This window comes from Lissotriton vulgaris, chromosome 1_1, assembly GCF_964263255.1.
Source record: "Lissotriton vulgaris chromosome 1_1, aLisVul1.2, whole genome shotgun sequence".
Lineage (NCBI taxonomy): Eukaryota > Metazoa > Chordata > Amphibia > Caudata > Salamandridae > Lissotriton > Lissotriton vulgaris.
Genome location: NC_141685.1, coordinates 614212989 through 614228428, shown reverse-complemented (window position 1 = coordinate 614228428; position 15440 = coordinate 614212989). Strand labels below are relative to the sequence as shown.

Sequence of the window (15440 nt, the reverse complement as noted above, 5' to 3'; positions counted from 1 at the left end):
CATCGCTCCTCGGGGTCCAAGTCTTCACCCTCGGAATGGAGTAAGAGACATCACAAGAAAAAGTCGAAGAAGCCTGTTAGCTCTCCAACGTCCCCCATCAGTCTCTGGACGAGGGGGCCAGGAGTCCTTCCCCTGCGGCTTCGTTGGAGCCTGGGAGTCCGGCGACCTACCCACCTTATCCGGGTCCGTCAGCAACTCCGGCCCAGGTGGAAGAGTTTCTTGCCGCCATGGACCGCCTGTTAAGGCCTAGGGCTCCCGCTGGTGCGTCTTCGGGCCCCGCGGTCCCTTTTGAGGGCCCTTGCTTGCCACCGGCTCCGCCGTCGGCCCTGGCGCCGCAAGGTCCTCTGGCGGCGGCTCCGGCCCCCCCTGCGGCTCCGTTCCCGGCGCCGCCATGGGTTCCATTTGTTCCATCTCGGCCCTTGCCCAAATTCCCGGGCAATTTTTCTCCGGCTTAGGACCCTAATTGGGAAATGGAGCCGGATCGGCGCCGTGCCCCGGGCTGTTGGAGCACTTGTTTTCCCATGTGCCTCCCCCCCTGCCCCCTCCCGTACCACGGGCTGTGGAGGAGGATGATAACTGGGAGGGGTCAGAAAACCCTCAGTGCAAGTCTGAAAATGAGTGGGTGGAAGACTGAGGTCGCAGGCGTCCTTGACCTCTTCTCCGAGCCTGAATTTATGTATCCTCCCGCCATCATGAAGCAGGGTGCCACGTATGCCATGGTGCTCCGTAGTGCAGCTGAGGCTTTTGACCTTGATCTGCCTACTGTCTCTCACAAGACCAACCTCCTTACTGAGGTGCTTCAGCCGGCATCAAGTTCTATGGAATCTCTGCTCCCGTTTAATGAGGCCTTGATTGATGTTTTGATAGGCACCTGGTCTAGGGCAGCCACTGGGGTTCCTGTGGATAAAATCGTGGCCAGGTGTCATCGCCCGGCACCAGTTGACCCGGCCTTTCTGACAAACCATCCCACTCCGGAGAACCTGGTCATTTAGTCCTCCACTTCTCAGAGTGCGTTACCTACTGCCCCGCCGGGTAAGGAATCAAAAAAAGCTGGAGCAGTTTGGCAAGAGTCTGTTTTCCTCTGCCAGCTTGGGGCTGCGGTCAGTCAACACCGCATGCTTTTTGGGCCGCTACTGTGTCACGGTGTGGGACTCAGTGGCGCAGAGACTGCCCAGTGTCCGGAAGAGGTTCGGGCTGTGCTTTCCCAGGCTGTGGCGGAGGGAAAGGATGCCGCGAAGTTTGCCATTCGGTGTGGCTTGGACACCGCGGATTCTTTAGGGAGAGCGATCACTGCAACTGTGGCCCTACATCGCCATGCCTGGCTGCCATCCACTGGGTTTTCGGGGGATGTCAAGAGTTCCCTCATGGGCATGCCTTTTGAAGGTACTCGCCTGTTTGGCAATAAGGCAGACAGTGCGCTGGAGTGTTTCAAGGACTCTTGGGCTATGGCTAAGCCCTTGGGTCTTTCCACCACACGCCCGGCCATGTCTACCTTTTGTTCCTTTCGTGTCTATGGCTCGCTCACTCAGAAGCCTGCGCAGAACCTCAGCGCGGCTGTGGGCGTGGAGGCCGCCGTGGTGGCAGAGGGGGCCAGCGTGCGAGTCAGTCCTCCTCCGCTCCTGCAGCATCCGCCCCAAACCTTCTGAGCTTTGGGGTGCACCCCACGCCAGTGGGCCACAGGATTAGACCTCACCTTCCCCACTGGCGTTCTGTCACTGCCGACAGGTGGCTGCTACAACTCGTCCGGAGGGGGTAGTCCCTACCCTTTGAGTCTACCCCCCCAGCCATGCCACCTCAGTTCATCCGCATGTCGGATCACTTCGTGCTTTTCCAACAGGAAGTCATGGCCCTCTTGGCCAAGAGGGCCATCGAGCGCGTTCCCGGGCCAGAAGTGGGACGTGGTTGTTATTCCCACTACTTTCTGGTCCCCAAGAAGGACAAAGGGGGCTTGCGCTCCATCTTGGACCTCAAAGTCAATTGTTTCCTCCTCAAGGAGAAGTTCAAGATGTTGACTCTGGCTCAGGTCTTGGCTGCCCTCGGCCCTGGAGACTGGATAGTTGTGTTGGACTTGCAGGACGCATATTTTCACATCCCTATCCTGCCGGCCCACCGGCGTTGCCTGCGGTTCATGGTAGGCCAGGAGCATTTTCAGTTTGCCGTGCTCCCCTTTGGCCTTACCAGCGCCGCTCAAGTAATCAGGAAATTGATGGCAGTGGTCGCATCTCACCTGCGCAGGTCAGGGGTGTCAGTCTTCCCCTACCTCGACGACTGGTTGTTGAAGTCGGACTCTCCCCAAGCAGTTGTCACCCACCTTCGGAATACGGCCGACCTACATTTGCTGGGGTTCTCCATCAACGTGCCGAAGTCGCACCGGAGTCCCTCTCAGAAGCTCCCCTTTATCGGAGCGGTTCTGAATTCGACGCAGTTTCAGGTTTATCCTCCCGAGCAGTGAGTCTGGGATATTCAGGCTATGATTCTGATCTTTCAGCCTCTATCCCGGGTTTCAGTCCGTATGACCCTCCGCCTCCTGGGCCTGATGGCCTCCTGCATCCTGCTAGTGCAACATAGCAGATGGCATATGCGGGCTCTGCCGTGGGACCTGAAGTTAAAGTGGGCTCAGCATCAGGGCAACCTGTTCAATCATGTCCAGAACTCGGAGGGCACTGCACAACAATTTTAGTGGTGACTCTCGAATCACCATTGGGTTGGCAGATCCCTCTCCCTTCCCCAAGCGGAGCACACAGTGGTGAAGGAAATGTCCCTCCTGGGATGGGAAGGCCACTTGGGAGAGGCGGAGATCAGAGGCCTCTGGTCTCCGGCGGAGTCCCGGCTCCATATCAACCTTTTGGAGCTTCGGGCGATCCGACTTGCACTGAAAGCATTCCTTCCCTCTGTCCGGGGAAGTGTGGTGCAGGTGTTCACGGACAACACCACCACCATGTGGTATTACAATAAACAGGGTGGGGTGGGGTCCTGGACCCTATGTCAGGAGGCTCTGCGCCTCTGGACATGGCTGTAACATCGAGGAATTACCTTGGTGGTTCAACACCTGGCAGGTTCTCTGAACGCCAGGGCGGACAAACTCATCCGCCGGTGCTTGATGGATCACAAATGGCATCTGAACTCTGACGTGGCGCAAGGTCTCTTTCGGCAGTGGGGAGAGTCGTGGTTAGATCTATTCGTCACTGTAGAGAACGCGCAATCTTATCAGTTATGTGCGTTGGAATTTCCAAGGCAGCACTCGCTTGGCGATGCTTTTCGACGAGAGTGGAGTTGCAGTCTGTTGTATGCCTTTCCGCCTAAACCACTTCTGCCCAGAGTGCTGAAGAAGATTCGGCGCGACCGGGCCCAAGTCATCCTTGTGGCTCCAGATTGGGCACGAAGATACTGGTATCCCGAGCTACTCAACATGGCGATCGATCCCCCGGTCCGACTGCCTCTTCGGGAGGATCTTCTGTCGCAGCAGGAAACGGTCCTCCACCCGAACCTGTCCAGCCTTCACCTCCATGCATGGAGATTGAGCGGCGACAGTTGACCGCATTCGATCTTCCTCCCGAAGTCTGTGATGTTATTCTGGCAGCCAGGCTTCCCTCCACTAAAACTGTATACGCCTGCAGGTGGAACAGGTTTGTGGCATGGTGCACAGCAAAGTCTGTGGATCCCCTTTCTGCCCCTCTTTCCGAAGTTCTTCTGTTTCTTCTTACTTTGCCCAGCAGGGTTCTGCTCTGGGCACTATCAAAAGTTATCTTTCGGCCATCACCGCCTTTCTACGGTTACCAGATCAGCCTTCTCTTTTAAGTCCCCGGTTGTTAATCGTTTTCTGAAAGGCATTACGCACACATTTCCTCCCGTGCCGTTCATCATGCCTCAATGGGACCTAAACCTTGTCTTGACATATCTGATGTGCGCTCCCTTCGAGCCCCTTCATAACTGTCCTTTGCGTCTTCTTACGCTCAAGACGTCTTTCTTGGTAGCTATCACATCTGCCAGAAGAGTGAGTGAGCTCCAGGCTCTTCTTCCAAACCTCCTTTCCTTTCTGTTCATCCGGAAAAGGTGGTTTTGAGGACCCGTCCTTCGTTCTTGCTAAAGGTTGTCACGCCCTTCAACATCGGACAGACCATCACTTTGCCCACCTTCTTACCGCCTCTGCATCCTTCAAAAGATGAAGAGAGCCTCCACCGTCTGGACCCAAAACGTGTGCTCTGGTTCCATCTGAAGCACACACAACAGTTCCGGGTGGATGACCAGCTTTGTTGGCTATGTGGGTGCCAAAAAAGGTCGGACCGTGCACAAATGGGCCAACTCTCGGTGGGTCGTTACCTGCATCAAAGCCTGTTCTGTAGTAGGGGATATCTGTTATAGTCATAATCTAGTGAATAGTCCCGCCCATGTGCGTGGACCCCGGAGCAATCAAAAATAATCTCTTAAGTTGTCAAAAAATGCAGAACTGCAAAGACACTTAAGAGAGAATTTAAAGACAGATAATGCAGCCTATATCCACAGGCTACACTGTCCAGTACTTCAACTAGAAATTCCACCAAAAATCCACACAAACAGCACAGCCTGTCCAGTTTCCTCCATAGAGAAACTTGCCTCTACCAGCAAAAGCCTCTGGAATGATAGAGAGGAAGGTATGGACAGACAAGCCCCATAGGCTGCCATATGTGGCTCAAACAGGATACTGTGCCTTTAAGAGAACTTTCCAGAACTTCTCCCAGTATCCCAGAATGCACAGCAGGTCCCTTTTACTTTCAGTTCTTTTTTCCGGCTCCTGCAAGCAGGACCCTGGAGCATTGAGCTCTCCCTTTTCAAGGGTCTATTGGATTTTTGTGCACTTTTGGTGTTTAAAAGTGTTTCAGTTTGTGTGCTTGGTGTTTTTCTTCACTTCTGTGTATTTGTTCAGGCTTTTTAGGGCTCTAAAATGCCTGTTCTCTTCGACAAGTGCCCAGGATGTGCAAGGAAGAAGTCCAAGTCAGATCCACACGACATCTGCATCCTCTGTCTCCCTGCTACCCATGCCCATGAGGAATGTGACATCTGCCAGACCTTTACAGCAAGGACCCTGAGGGAAAGGCTGAAGGGTAGGCTGCAAGGCCTGGAGGAGAGACGACTGCAGGCTGCATGTGGGTCTGGGCAGGCTGGGAAGGCTCCCTCTGCCCTGCTGAGGCCTCTGGGGGGCTCCCCAGAGGCAGGAAGACCAGCAAACGCTCCCGGTCCCAGTCGGCGTCGATGGCATCGACGACGACGTCGAGAGGGATCACGACGGTGTGTTCCCCATCTCCCCAGGGCTCTGGGTCAAGACGGCGTGGAGGATCGACATCGAAGGGCCTGGGTAGGCCGCCGTCTATATCACCGTCGACTGATTCTTCATCAGCCTCGAGCCGTCGACGTCTGAGAGAGAGCGGCCGGCGCTCGCCGTCGAAGGCAACACCGCCGGTCGCCGTCGAGGAGGCGGTCCGCGTCGAGGGGATACTAGACGTCGAGGACCTCAAGGAAGCGATCGACGCCGCAAAGGAATCGACGTCGAGGAGACTACTTTCGACGTCGTGGAGGCGGCGTTCGGCGTTGGGGAAGAAGCGTTCGACGTCGCGGAGGCGGCGTTCAACGCCTGAGAGGAGACGCTCGGCGTCGCGGAGGCGGCGTTCGGCGTTGGAGAAGCGCTCGACGTCGAAAAGAAAGAGATCAGCGTCTCGGAGGCTTTCCAACTCTCCTAAGCGGCGCAGAAGGAGTTCTGGCGCCAGAAGTCACGCTGGATCTGCGTGAGGACGCCGGAGATGGCGATCACCGACTGGAGGGGCTGGTTCGCAGTCCCCTCCCCCGAAGAAGTCACCGGGCTCTGTGTACTCGGAGGTTTATACACCTCCTCGGCCTAAGACGCCCCCACCTCGCCCTCCTCTACCTAAGGAGACTCCTCCCAGCAATCCTCCTCTTCCGCCACTTCAGCCATCGCTACCACGACTCCCACCACCTCCTCCCCCTCATGCAGTTCCTCGGCCGGACGTACCCCCTGTTATTCCACCGAGGTTGGTGTCGCTGCCTCGCTACCCTACACCGCCTAAGGGGACGCCTAGGCCGAAGCCCCTGGATAGGCCATGAAAGACACCTCCGCGGAAGCCTGTGGAGCGTCCGAAAACTGGGAGGTCGCGATCTCGTTCCAAGAAGAGGGAGCGGTCGCGGAGTCACAACAGGTCATCGACGCGGTCGAGACGACGCCACAGGAGGCGCAGGTCTCGTTCGCATACGGGGTCTTCAGAGACCAGGGACTATGCACAAACGTTGTCGGAGTCTCCGGAGACAAGGATGTCACCGGTTGACGATCTTGTGTCTTTTCATGATGTCCTGTTGAGGGGTGCAGCGAAGTTGGGCATCACGTTGACGGTGCCCATGCTAAAAACATCGGTGATCTTCGAGACGCTGCACCAGAAGCATCTGTCACGGCCGTTACTGCCGCTGGTGCCGGGCTTGGAGGAGCCGGCCATGGAACTGTTCCTCACCCCGGCGGTTGCTAAGGCGGCCCACTCGAGACTCCAGAAGAAGTACCGGGCTCCCGACTCGGATCCGGCTTTCCTGAGGGTGGATCCTCCGCCAGGCTCGGTGATAGTGACGGCGGCTCGGAAGCAGCATGCCACCACTCCGTCGTCCAGTCCCGCCAGATAAAGAATCTAGATGGCTGGACTCGGCGGGGCGGAAGGTCTGTGGGACATCGGCGAATTCCATGAAGGCGGCGAGTGCCACTGCCTTATTCGAGCGGTATGACCGAGCCCTCTGGGAATCCCTCCAGCAGTTTGTAGAACACCTGCCTCGAGACAAGAGAAGATTTCCAAGAGGTGTTGAATGAGGGGATGTTGGTGGCGAATCAGGTCATCAGTGCTGCAGCCGATTCTTACCTCCTGGCGGCGCATGGTTACTGCCATGGAGTTAACCACCGATGACAAGCCTGGCTCCGCCTCACGTCGCTGAAGCCTAACAAAGGGTTGCCAATTTACTATTCTTTGGCGAAACCCCGTTTGGCAAACATGCGGATGATGAAATGGCCCGCATGAAGGCGGAGGCAGAAACGCTCACGGCTGTGGGTCTGGAAAATCCCACGGATACCAAGAAATCTTACCGCCCGTTCCAGGGACGGTTTGGTGGACAGGGCAGAGGGCGTGGCCAGGCTTCGGGACAGCAGCAGCAACAACAGCAGCAGTTCCGAAGGCCCTTCCAGAAGCGCCAGAAAGGCAGAGGCAGCCAACAGTTGGCGGCAGCGAACAAAGGCCTGGCCGGGTCTAGGCCCTGAGCGTCTACTTCCCCCATATCCGTTACCCACTCCGGTGGGGGGAAGCGTTCAATTTTTTCTGGCAGAGTGGAGAAAAATTACTCAGGACAAGTGGGTGCTGAATATTGTTTGTAATGGATGCAGTCCTCGGTTCACGAGCCCGCCTCCAGCGATTCCACCGGTCGGCTCGCAGTTTCAGCTGCTCGAGCGCCAGGCGGAGGCCGATACCCTGTGAAGGAAAAGGGCGATAGAATATGTACCTCTGTCCCAAAGAGGAAGAGGTCTGTACTCACGGTTCTTTCTGGTTCTCAAGAAGGACAAGAACGAGTTCAGGCCCATTCTGGATTTGCGACAAGCAAACAAGTGGATACGCAGAGAGAAGTTTTGCATGCTGTCGTTGCATCAGATTTATCCTCCGCTGCAGCAAGGGGATTGGCTGTGTGCCATAGACCTAAAGGATGCGTACTTCCATGTCCCCAGTGCACACAAGCACAGGAAGTTTCTGCGATTCCAAGTCGGCGCCAATCATTATCAGTACACAGTGCTGCCATTCGGGCTGAAGTCAGCGCCCAGGACATTCTCGAAGTGCATGGCAGTGGTAGCAGCACACCTGAGGAAGAACAAGGTGTTAGTCTACCCGTACCTGGACGACTGGTTGATCAAAGCATCCTCCTTTTCGGAAGATCAAGTGCATTTCCGGAAGACGTGCGTTCTCTTGAACAAGCTGGGGTTGCACGTCAACATGTCCAAGTCTGTCCCGACTCCGGTCCCGTGCATACAGTACTTGGGAGCCTCCATCAATACGCTGTCAGCAAGCGTGTCTCCTTCGGAGGAGCGACGACTATCGATCCTTCGGAAGGCTCAGGCTCTTCTGACCGCTCCATCTACAACAGTGAGGACGGTGTCTTCTCTACTGGGGTCGATGGCCTCTTGTATCTTCCTCAGGCACGGCTGCACATGAGACCTCTGCAGGAGTGCTTGGAGGACCAGTGGGATCAGAGGAAAGGATCTTGGGACGACAAGATAAGACTGTCTCTGCATGCTCTTTAGTCTCTGAAGTGGTGGTGTTCAGCGGAGAATCTCCTCAGAGGGGTTCCCTTCCACAAGGCCATTCCCACTCAGACCATCGTGACGGATGCGTCCCTCCACGGCTAGGGGGCGCACTCCGGAGACCTACAGATACAAGGAACGTGGTCCCCGACGGAGTCCACTTATCACATCAATTTCCTGAAACTCAGAGCTGTTCACTTGGCACTGAAGGCCTTTCTTCCGTCCTTTCAGACCAACTCTCTGCTTGTACAGACGGACAATAAGACCACGATGTATTACCTCAACAAGCAGTGGGGTTCGAGATCGCGCACTCTCTCGCAGGAGGCGCAGACCATCTGGTGCTGGCTTCTAGCCAGAGGACTGACGATAACGGCTACCCATCTGCCAGGTGTGCAGAATGTTCAGGCGGACGCACTGAGCAGACTGATTCAGGAAAACCACGAATGGGTCATAAACTACGAAGTACTAGGAGAAGTCTTCGCAAGGTGGGGGACTCCAGACGTAGATCTGTTCGCCACCGCCGAAAACAGCAAATGCCGAGACTTCGCCTCCAGGTACTACCAGCAGGGGACGCTGGGGAATGCGCTATGGATCGATTGGTCGAACAGCTTTCTGTACACTATTCCACCCATTACCCTGATTCCGGCGGTGCTCATCAAGCTATCCCAGTCCAGGGTGCGGATGATCCTGATCGCACCGGAATGGCCCAGACAGTGGTGGTTCACGGACCTGCTTCACTGGTCTCTCCTTCCTCACATTCGGCTGCCGTGCAGGCCGGACCTTCTCACGAAGTTCGTGGGGCAGATGGTGCACCCCAACCTCTCGTCTTTGAGTTTGGCGGCATGGCTCCTGAGATAGTGCAATATGGCCATTTGAATCTACCAGAAGATTTTATAGACCTACTGAAGGAGGCGAAGCGACCTTCCACTAGGGCTTCTTATGCTTACAAGTGGAAGAGATTCAGCATCTGGTGCAGTCCAAGAACTATGATCCGACGCAATGTCAGGAAGATGTCATCCTTCCGTATCTTCTACATCTGGCGCAGTCTGGCCTCAATGCCCATTCTATTAAGGTGCATCTCACTGCGCTTGCTGCCTACAGGAAGTGCCCTTCACAGACCTCCTTCTTCCAGATCCCTGTGATCAAGGATTTTTTGGAAGGTTTGAAGAAAGTGTTCCCTCCTGTCCGGCTTCCTTCGCCTTCATGGGAATTGAATGTGGTGCTTTCCAGATTGATGAAGGAGCCTTTTGAACCTATTCATAAGGCTTCGTTGCAGCACCTGTCTTGGAAGGCGGTGTTCCTCATGGCCATTCCATCGGCCCGCGGGGTGAGTGAAATTCAGGCGTTGTGTTGCCAAGAACCTTATACTGTATTTCATGCTGCTAAGGTTGTTATGCGTTCTCACCCTAAATTTCTTCCCAAGGTTATTTCTGATTTCCATGTTAACCAGACCATAACTTTTCCTACGTTTTTTCAGAATCCTTCCTCTCCGGTGGAACGATCTCTACATTCCCTGGATGTTAGGAGGGTGTTGCAATTTTATCTGGATAAAACCAAAGATATTTGTAGGTCAGACCAATTGTTTATCAATTATGGATCAGTCAGGACAGGTCTTGCTACCTCTAAACAGTCCATCTCTAGGTGGATTGTGTCCTGTATACAATTGTGTTACCAAAAAGCTAATAAGACCTTAGGAGGTAAGCCTAAGGCTAATTCCACCAGGGGCAAAGCTGCCACGACAGCTTTGCTGCGTAATGTTCCCATTGCGGGAATCTGCAAGGCGGCCACATGGAAGTTTGTTCATACCTTTGCTAAGCATTACTGTCTGGACACTGATGCCAGGTCAGATGCTCAGGCTGGGCAGGCTTCGCTGCGAAATTTGTTCGCACAGTAGTGGTTTGTTCTCTTAGTCTCCACCGCAGCTTGGTGTAGGGATGGGCTTGCCATTCTATTCACTAGATTATGACTATACACAGAGTTCCCCTACTACAGAAGGAGTAGTTTCTGTCCTGTAACTCCAGTTCTGTAGTAGGGGTATCTCGGTTATAGTCATAAGTGCCTGCCCTCCTCCCCGGTGGAGAAAGATATTCATGTAAGGAATGCTACAGGTCTGGCGTGTTACGCCGTCAAAAAGAACTGAAAGTAAAAGGGACCTGCTGTGCATTCTGGGATACTGGAAGAAGTTCTGGAAAGTTCTCTTAAAGGCACAGTATCCTGTTTGAGCCACATAATGACAGCCTATGGGGCTTGTCTGCCCATACCTTCCTCTCTATCATTCCAGAGGCTTTTGCTGGTAGAGGCAAGTTTCTCTATGGATGAAACTGGGCAGGCTGTGCTGTTTGTGTGGAATTTTGGTGGAATTTCTAGTTGAAGTACTGGACAGTGTAGCCTGTGGATATAGGCTGCATTATCTGTCTTTAAATTCTCTCTTAAGTGTCTTTGCAGTTCTGCATTTTTTGACAACTTAAGAGATTATTTTTGATTGCTCCGGGGTCCACGCACATGGGCGGGACTATTCACTAGATTATGACTAGAACAGAGATACCCCTACTACAGAACTGGAGTTACAGGACAGAAACTACTCCTTACTCGTTGGCTAAGAAGGAGCCTCCTGTGGGGCTGCGTGCCCATTCTACCAGGGCAACAGCAGCCACTTCTGCCTTGGGACGCGGTGTTCCCTTGCAGGACATTTGTCAGGCAGCTACGTGGGCCTCGCTGCACACGTTTACCAAGCCTTGACAGACAAGTCCGGAGAGACAGCTTCTTTGGCCGTTCTGTTCTCCGTGACTTTCTGCTGTAATCTTATTTGCAGACCCACCACCGGGGTTGGTATTGCTGGGGTATCTATTTTAAGGTAAGGAATCTATCCCTAATGTGTCTTTTAGATGCACAAGTTACTACTTGTGTAACCATATATCTGTAAGAGACATTAATTAGTGATAGATTCCTTACCTCCCCAACCATCCTCCCCATTCTGCGAACTGATTTCTAGGGTTAAAGTCATCCCTTTCAGGGCCCTAGTTTCATGGCACCAGTGGTCAGTTTCTTGCATGGCTCTGCGTTACTGGTGTGGAAAGTAGTGTACAGAACTGATGTCAGCGCGCATGGTTATCACCTAAGTATTCTACCTGACGTCATCTCGGCACTTACGATGCCAGCAACGGACGCAAAACCGCATGGCGCCACCTATCGATGCGCAGTGGTACTGCTGACAAAAAACTGTCCGGATTCAGTATGACGCCTGGGGATATTCTAATCTAAGGTAAGGAATCTATCACTAACTAATGTCTCTAACAGATATATCATTACACAAGTATTAACTTGTGAATTAGGTAGTACTAACAGCTCTCTTTGTGTTAGTGTGGGCGAGCAGTTAGGCTTATCCAGAGGGTGTGTTAAGCATTTATTGTATTCACTCAATCATGGACTGATTACACTCACTCAGAGACAGAATCCAGGCCAATTAAGTAAGTATAAGAAAGGTATACTTATGTTTTAATTTAGAACCAAGTAGAACTTTGTTCAGGTAAGTAAAATATACTCTCAAATGCAAGACTGTTCAAGGAAATGCAGTTGTGGTTGAATTTGCAGTTGTTACAAGTTTGTATAAATTTAAAATGCAGTTTGAATTATACAGTAAGCACTGTCAGATTACTTTTGGATTACTTTGGACTACTTTGAGTACTGGGGGTGGTATGCCTAGGTACCACACCTTAGGAACTCTACATACAAGGTAGGTGCGAATTTTTATACTGTACAATTGAGTTCACTTTTTCCCCTTGCAATAGCAGTTCCCCACCTAACCATTTTTCTGGATTTCTACCTGGTCGTGCAGCATCTGGTGGGATTTCTGAAAGCCAGGGTGGATGAGCTCAGCTGCTGATTCCTTGCGAATCACAAATGGCGTCTGCAGCCGAAGGTGGTGCAAGGCCTCTTCTAAAATGAGGGGAACCTTGACTCCATGTATTCACCACAGTCAAGAGTACTCCATATCAGCACTTCTGTACATTGGAGTTTCCAAAGTGATTCTTGCTCAGTGACTTGTTCTGTTTAGAGTGGAACCTGGGACTGCTGTACAACGTCCCACTGATCCCGCTCCTGCCCAGAGTTCTTAAGAAGATCAGGACTGAGTGGGCCTAAGTCATCCCAGTGGTTTCCGACTGGGCAAAGAGTGTGCTATCCCAAACTGTCTCCGAATAAGCATCTGTCCTCCAATCAGGCTGCTTGTTCATGAGGACCTTCTGTCAAAGTAGTAGGCCCAAACCTACACAGGCTTCACCTTCATGCTTGCTGATTTAGAGGAAACTGTTCAATGCCTTTGATCTGCTTCCCAAGATCTTTCGTGTCCTCTTGACAGCCAGGTGTTCCTTGACAAAGACTGTATACCCATGCCATTTGGAGAAATTTGTGAGTTTGTGCTCCTCTTGCCAAGTCGATCCGCTCCAAGTCCTCTTGTTGGAGGTCTTACTTTTTGTGGTGGTGTTAGTCCTGCAAGGCCTTGCCCTGGGAACCGTTAAAGATTACCTGCTTCCATATGGGTTTTTTTGCAGTTGCCGGATCACCCATCATTGTTTAAGTCACTCGCTATGACTCCGTTTCTTAAGAGTTTGCAACATTTTGTATCTGCTTACTCCTTTCATCATGCCCCAGTGGGAACTTAATTTGCTCCTAACGTTTCTCTAAGGCTCACCTTCGAGGCCCTGCATGGCTATCCACTCAGACTCCTAACCATCAAGACAAATTACTTGGTGCCCATTCCATTGGCCAGGTTCTTCTGGCACATGCCTCTTTTCTGCCGCAGGTAGTCTGTCTCTTTCATATCTGCCAGAACATGACGCTGCCTACATTTTCCGCTATGCCTCCTCTTTCTAAAGAGGAGGCGAGACTCCACCGCTTGGACGCAACGAGAGCTCTTTCTCTCTACAAGGAACGCACCAAAGAACAGTTAAATGTCAGACACGAGAAATGTGGAGATCCAATTAAGTGAGCCATTTAGAATTGCCAGGACTTTAACTAGCATACCAACATTATTCACTAATGTTGAAATAACAATGTTCGGATTTTTTTAAATTATGTAGAAAGTGATCCGTTCAAACCAGCAACGCACCATGCCTACAAGTAAGATCGTTATGTCTAAATTCTTGAAACTGTATGAAACCAATATAGAAAATTAGAACAGTTCCTTGGTCGCAGTCTCTTAAATACTTGGACTGCCAAGAAGTTGAATACTTTGCATTTCAGAACTCATTTCTTAAAGGCATACAATGAAATTAGTACTCAGGCTTTTTTCTTTTAAAGGGAGGGTGGGCTAAGCGCAAGAAACACTAATAATTTGTGTTCGGATTACCTTACATATCCTAATATATTTGTAAAATGACTGCATATCTTTGGTTCCTTTTCAGCTTGTACGAAACCGGATCTCACAAGGAAGATCACCACTTGGAACCCGTTTACAGAGCAGAGACCTTCTTAGACAGAGACTATTGCATGTCCCAAGGCACGAGTTACAATTACCTTGACCCAAACTACTTCCCAGCAAACAGATGACGTGGGACTCCAGTGGACAGCTGGGATGGCATCCTCTTAAACCTTGGCACCGTTGCTAATCCCCCCATGCAGTTCGAAGAGAGTCTAGTCTTTTCCAGAGTCGCCGCTCGCAGCATGACCGGTTCTGGGGTATACTTCTCAACCTCCAGCACTGTGCTGCCCTGCCCTAGTTCTAGGTCCCGGAAAAGCAGCTGAACATTCCGAGTGTGCAGAAGGCTTCGCCGGGAGGTCGACCCTCCCCTCCTCCGCAGCGCTGACAGGTGGTGAAGGACGAGACGTGGGGAGACCAACAACGAGCACACAGTCAATTCCAAAGGCTTTCAACTTCAGTCATATGATAGAGAGAAACAAAATATTTATAATAAACCAGTTTAGTAGCTTGCAGTTTGTTGTGAAATAGTTTTTTTGCACAGAAACTGACTTCTTTAGACAAGGTTTTAAAAGAATGACACTGTTTGCTTGTAGGATATACTGTATAAAAGAACGTTCTGATCCTTGAATGGGTCATTGCCGCCTGTCGTAAAGTTTGAGCTGCTTAGATGCCATTTTCGTTATTCTTTTACCACCAGAAATTGTTCCTTAACAACAGTGAAGCACTACAGGTGGCAACCCTGGTACTGCTTTTTACCAGCTTTTGGTGTATAAATGTTCAGAAATTGTCACTCAGATATATTTTTTAATTGTAATGTTAAATAAAAAATGATCATGTGATGTGTACAAAATACGGTGAAAGTGCCAGTGGTAGTAACTGTGTAAAGTCTCAAATACTCAACATGAATGCCCACAAAATAAAATACACAGCCGTTTACCTCTGCGTTTGGAGTTGTCGGAGCAGCTCATCAAAGAAATCTGCGTAAAATGACTCATACATATGGTAACAATTTCCCCCTTTTGTAGTCTGCACAAGATCCACAGAAGATTGTATTTTTATTAATATTTAAACAGGTAATTACATTTAGTCTGTGCAGTGAGCAAAGATTCACGTGCATTCTTTTATACTGCTGGATTTTGTTGTGGATCATCTAAAACATTTTGTATGTTTTTGGTTTCTTCTAATCTGTGTATACAGTATGTTCCTAAATAATGTTAAAACGTCAGGAGAACTGTGACAAATAAACGATGTGGATACAGTCTGTTTATACATAGAATGCTTGTTGTGATTCCTAAAACTCATCGTCATCGGGTGAGCCTTTTCTATGGGGCAGTTATCCAAATGCGCCTGGGAAACCTTGATGTGCCTCCCTATGCCAAACATGTCAGTGCCATGATGTGCCCCTGTTAATTGCCACATACCAGTCACTATGATGTACAATATACATCCAGGTTAACAGATATGACCGTATATGGCACAGTGCACCAATGTTACATGCTTGCCCCCTCTAAAATGCCAATCAGTGGCATGACATATGCCTTTGTTGGACAATGCAATTATAGGCTCTTTAGCTCCAACCTGCCGGTCAGTATGCCCTATGCCTGTCCATGCCATGATGTAGTCACTTATCTCCACATGCCAGTCTATGTTTTGATGTGACAAAGTCACTCGCTTGTCAATCAATTCCAGAATGGCGCCCATTTATTTTTCTGC

The 15440-nt window shown here is 51.2% G+C and overlaps 1 protein-coding gene across 2 annotated transcripts in view; it reads left to right on the top strand.

Annotated features, from left to right (window-relative positions):
- The window catches only part of ZZZ3 (zinc finger ZZ-type containing 3), a 430359-nt gene extending 415356 nt beyond the window's left edge, over window positions 1-15003 (top strand). For both annotated transcript variants that reach the window (XM_086954138.1, XM_086954139.1), the window contains exon 12: window positions 13711-15003. In XM_086954138.1, coding sequence (XP_086810264.1) covers window positions 13711-13855 — 145 coding nt within the window. In that variant the 3' untranslated portion in view covers window positions 13856-15003. The remainder of the gene's footprint in view (window positions 1-13710) is intronic.
- Window positions 15004-15440: the final 437 nt, after the last annotated feature.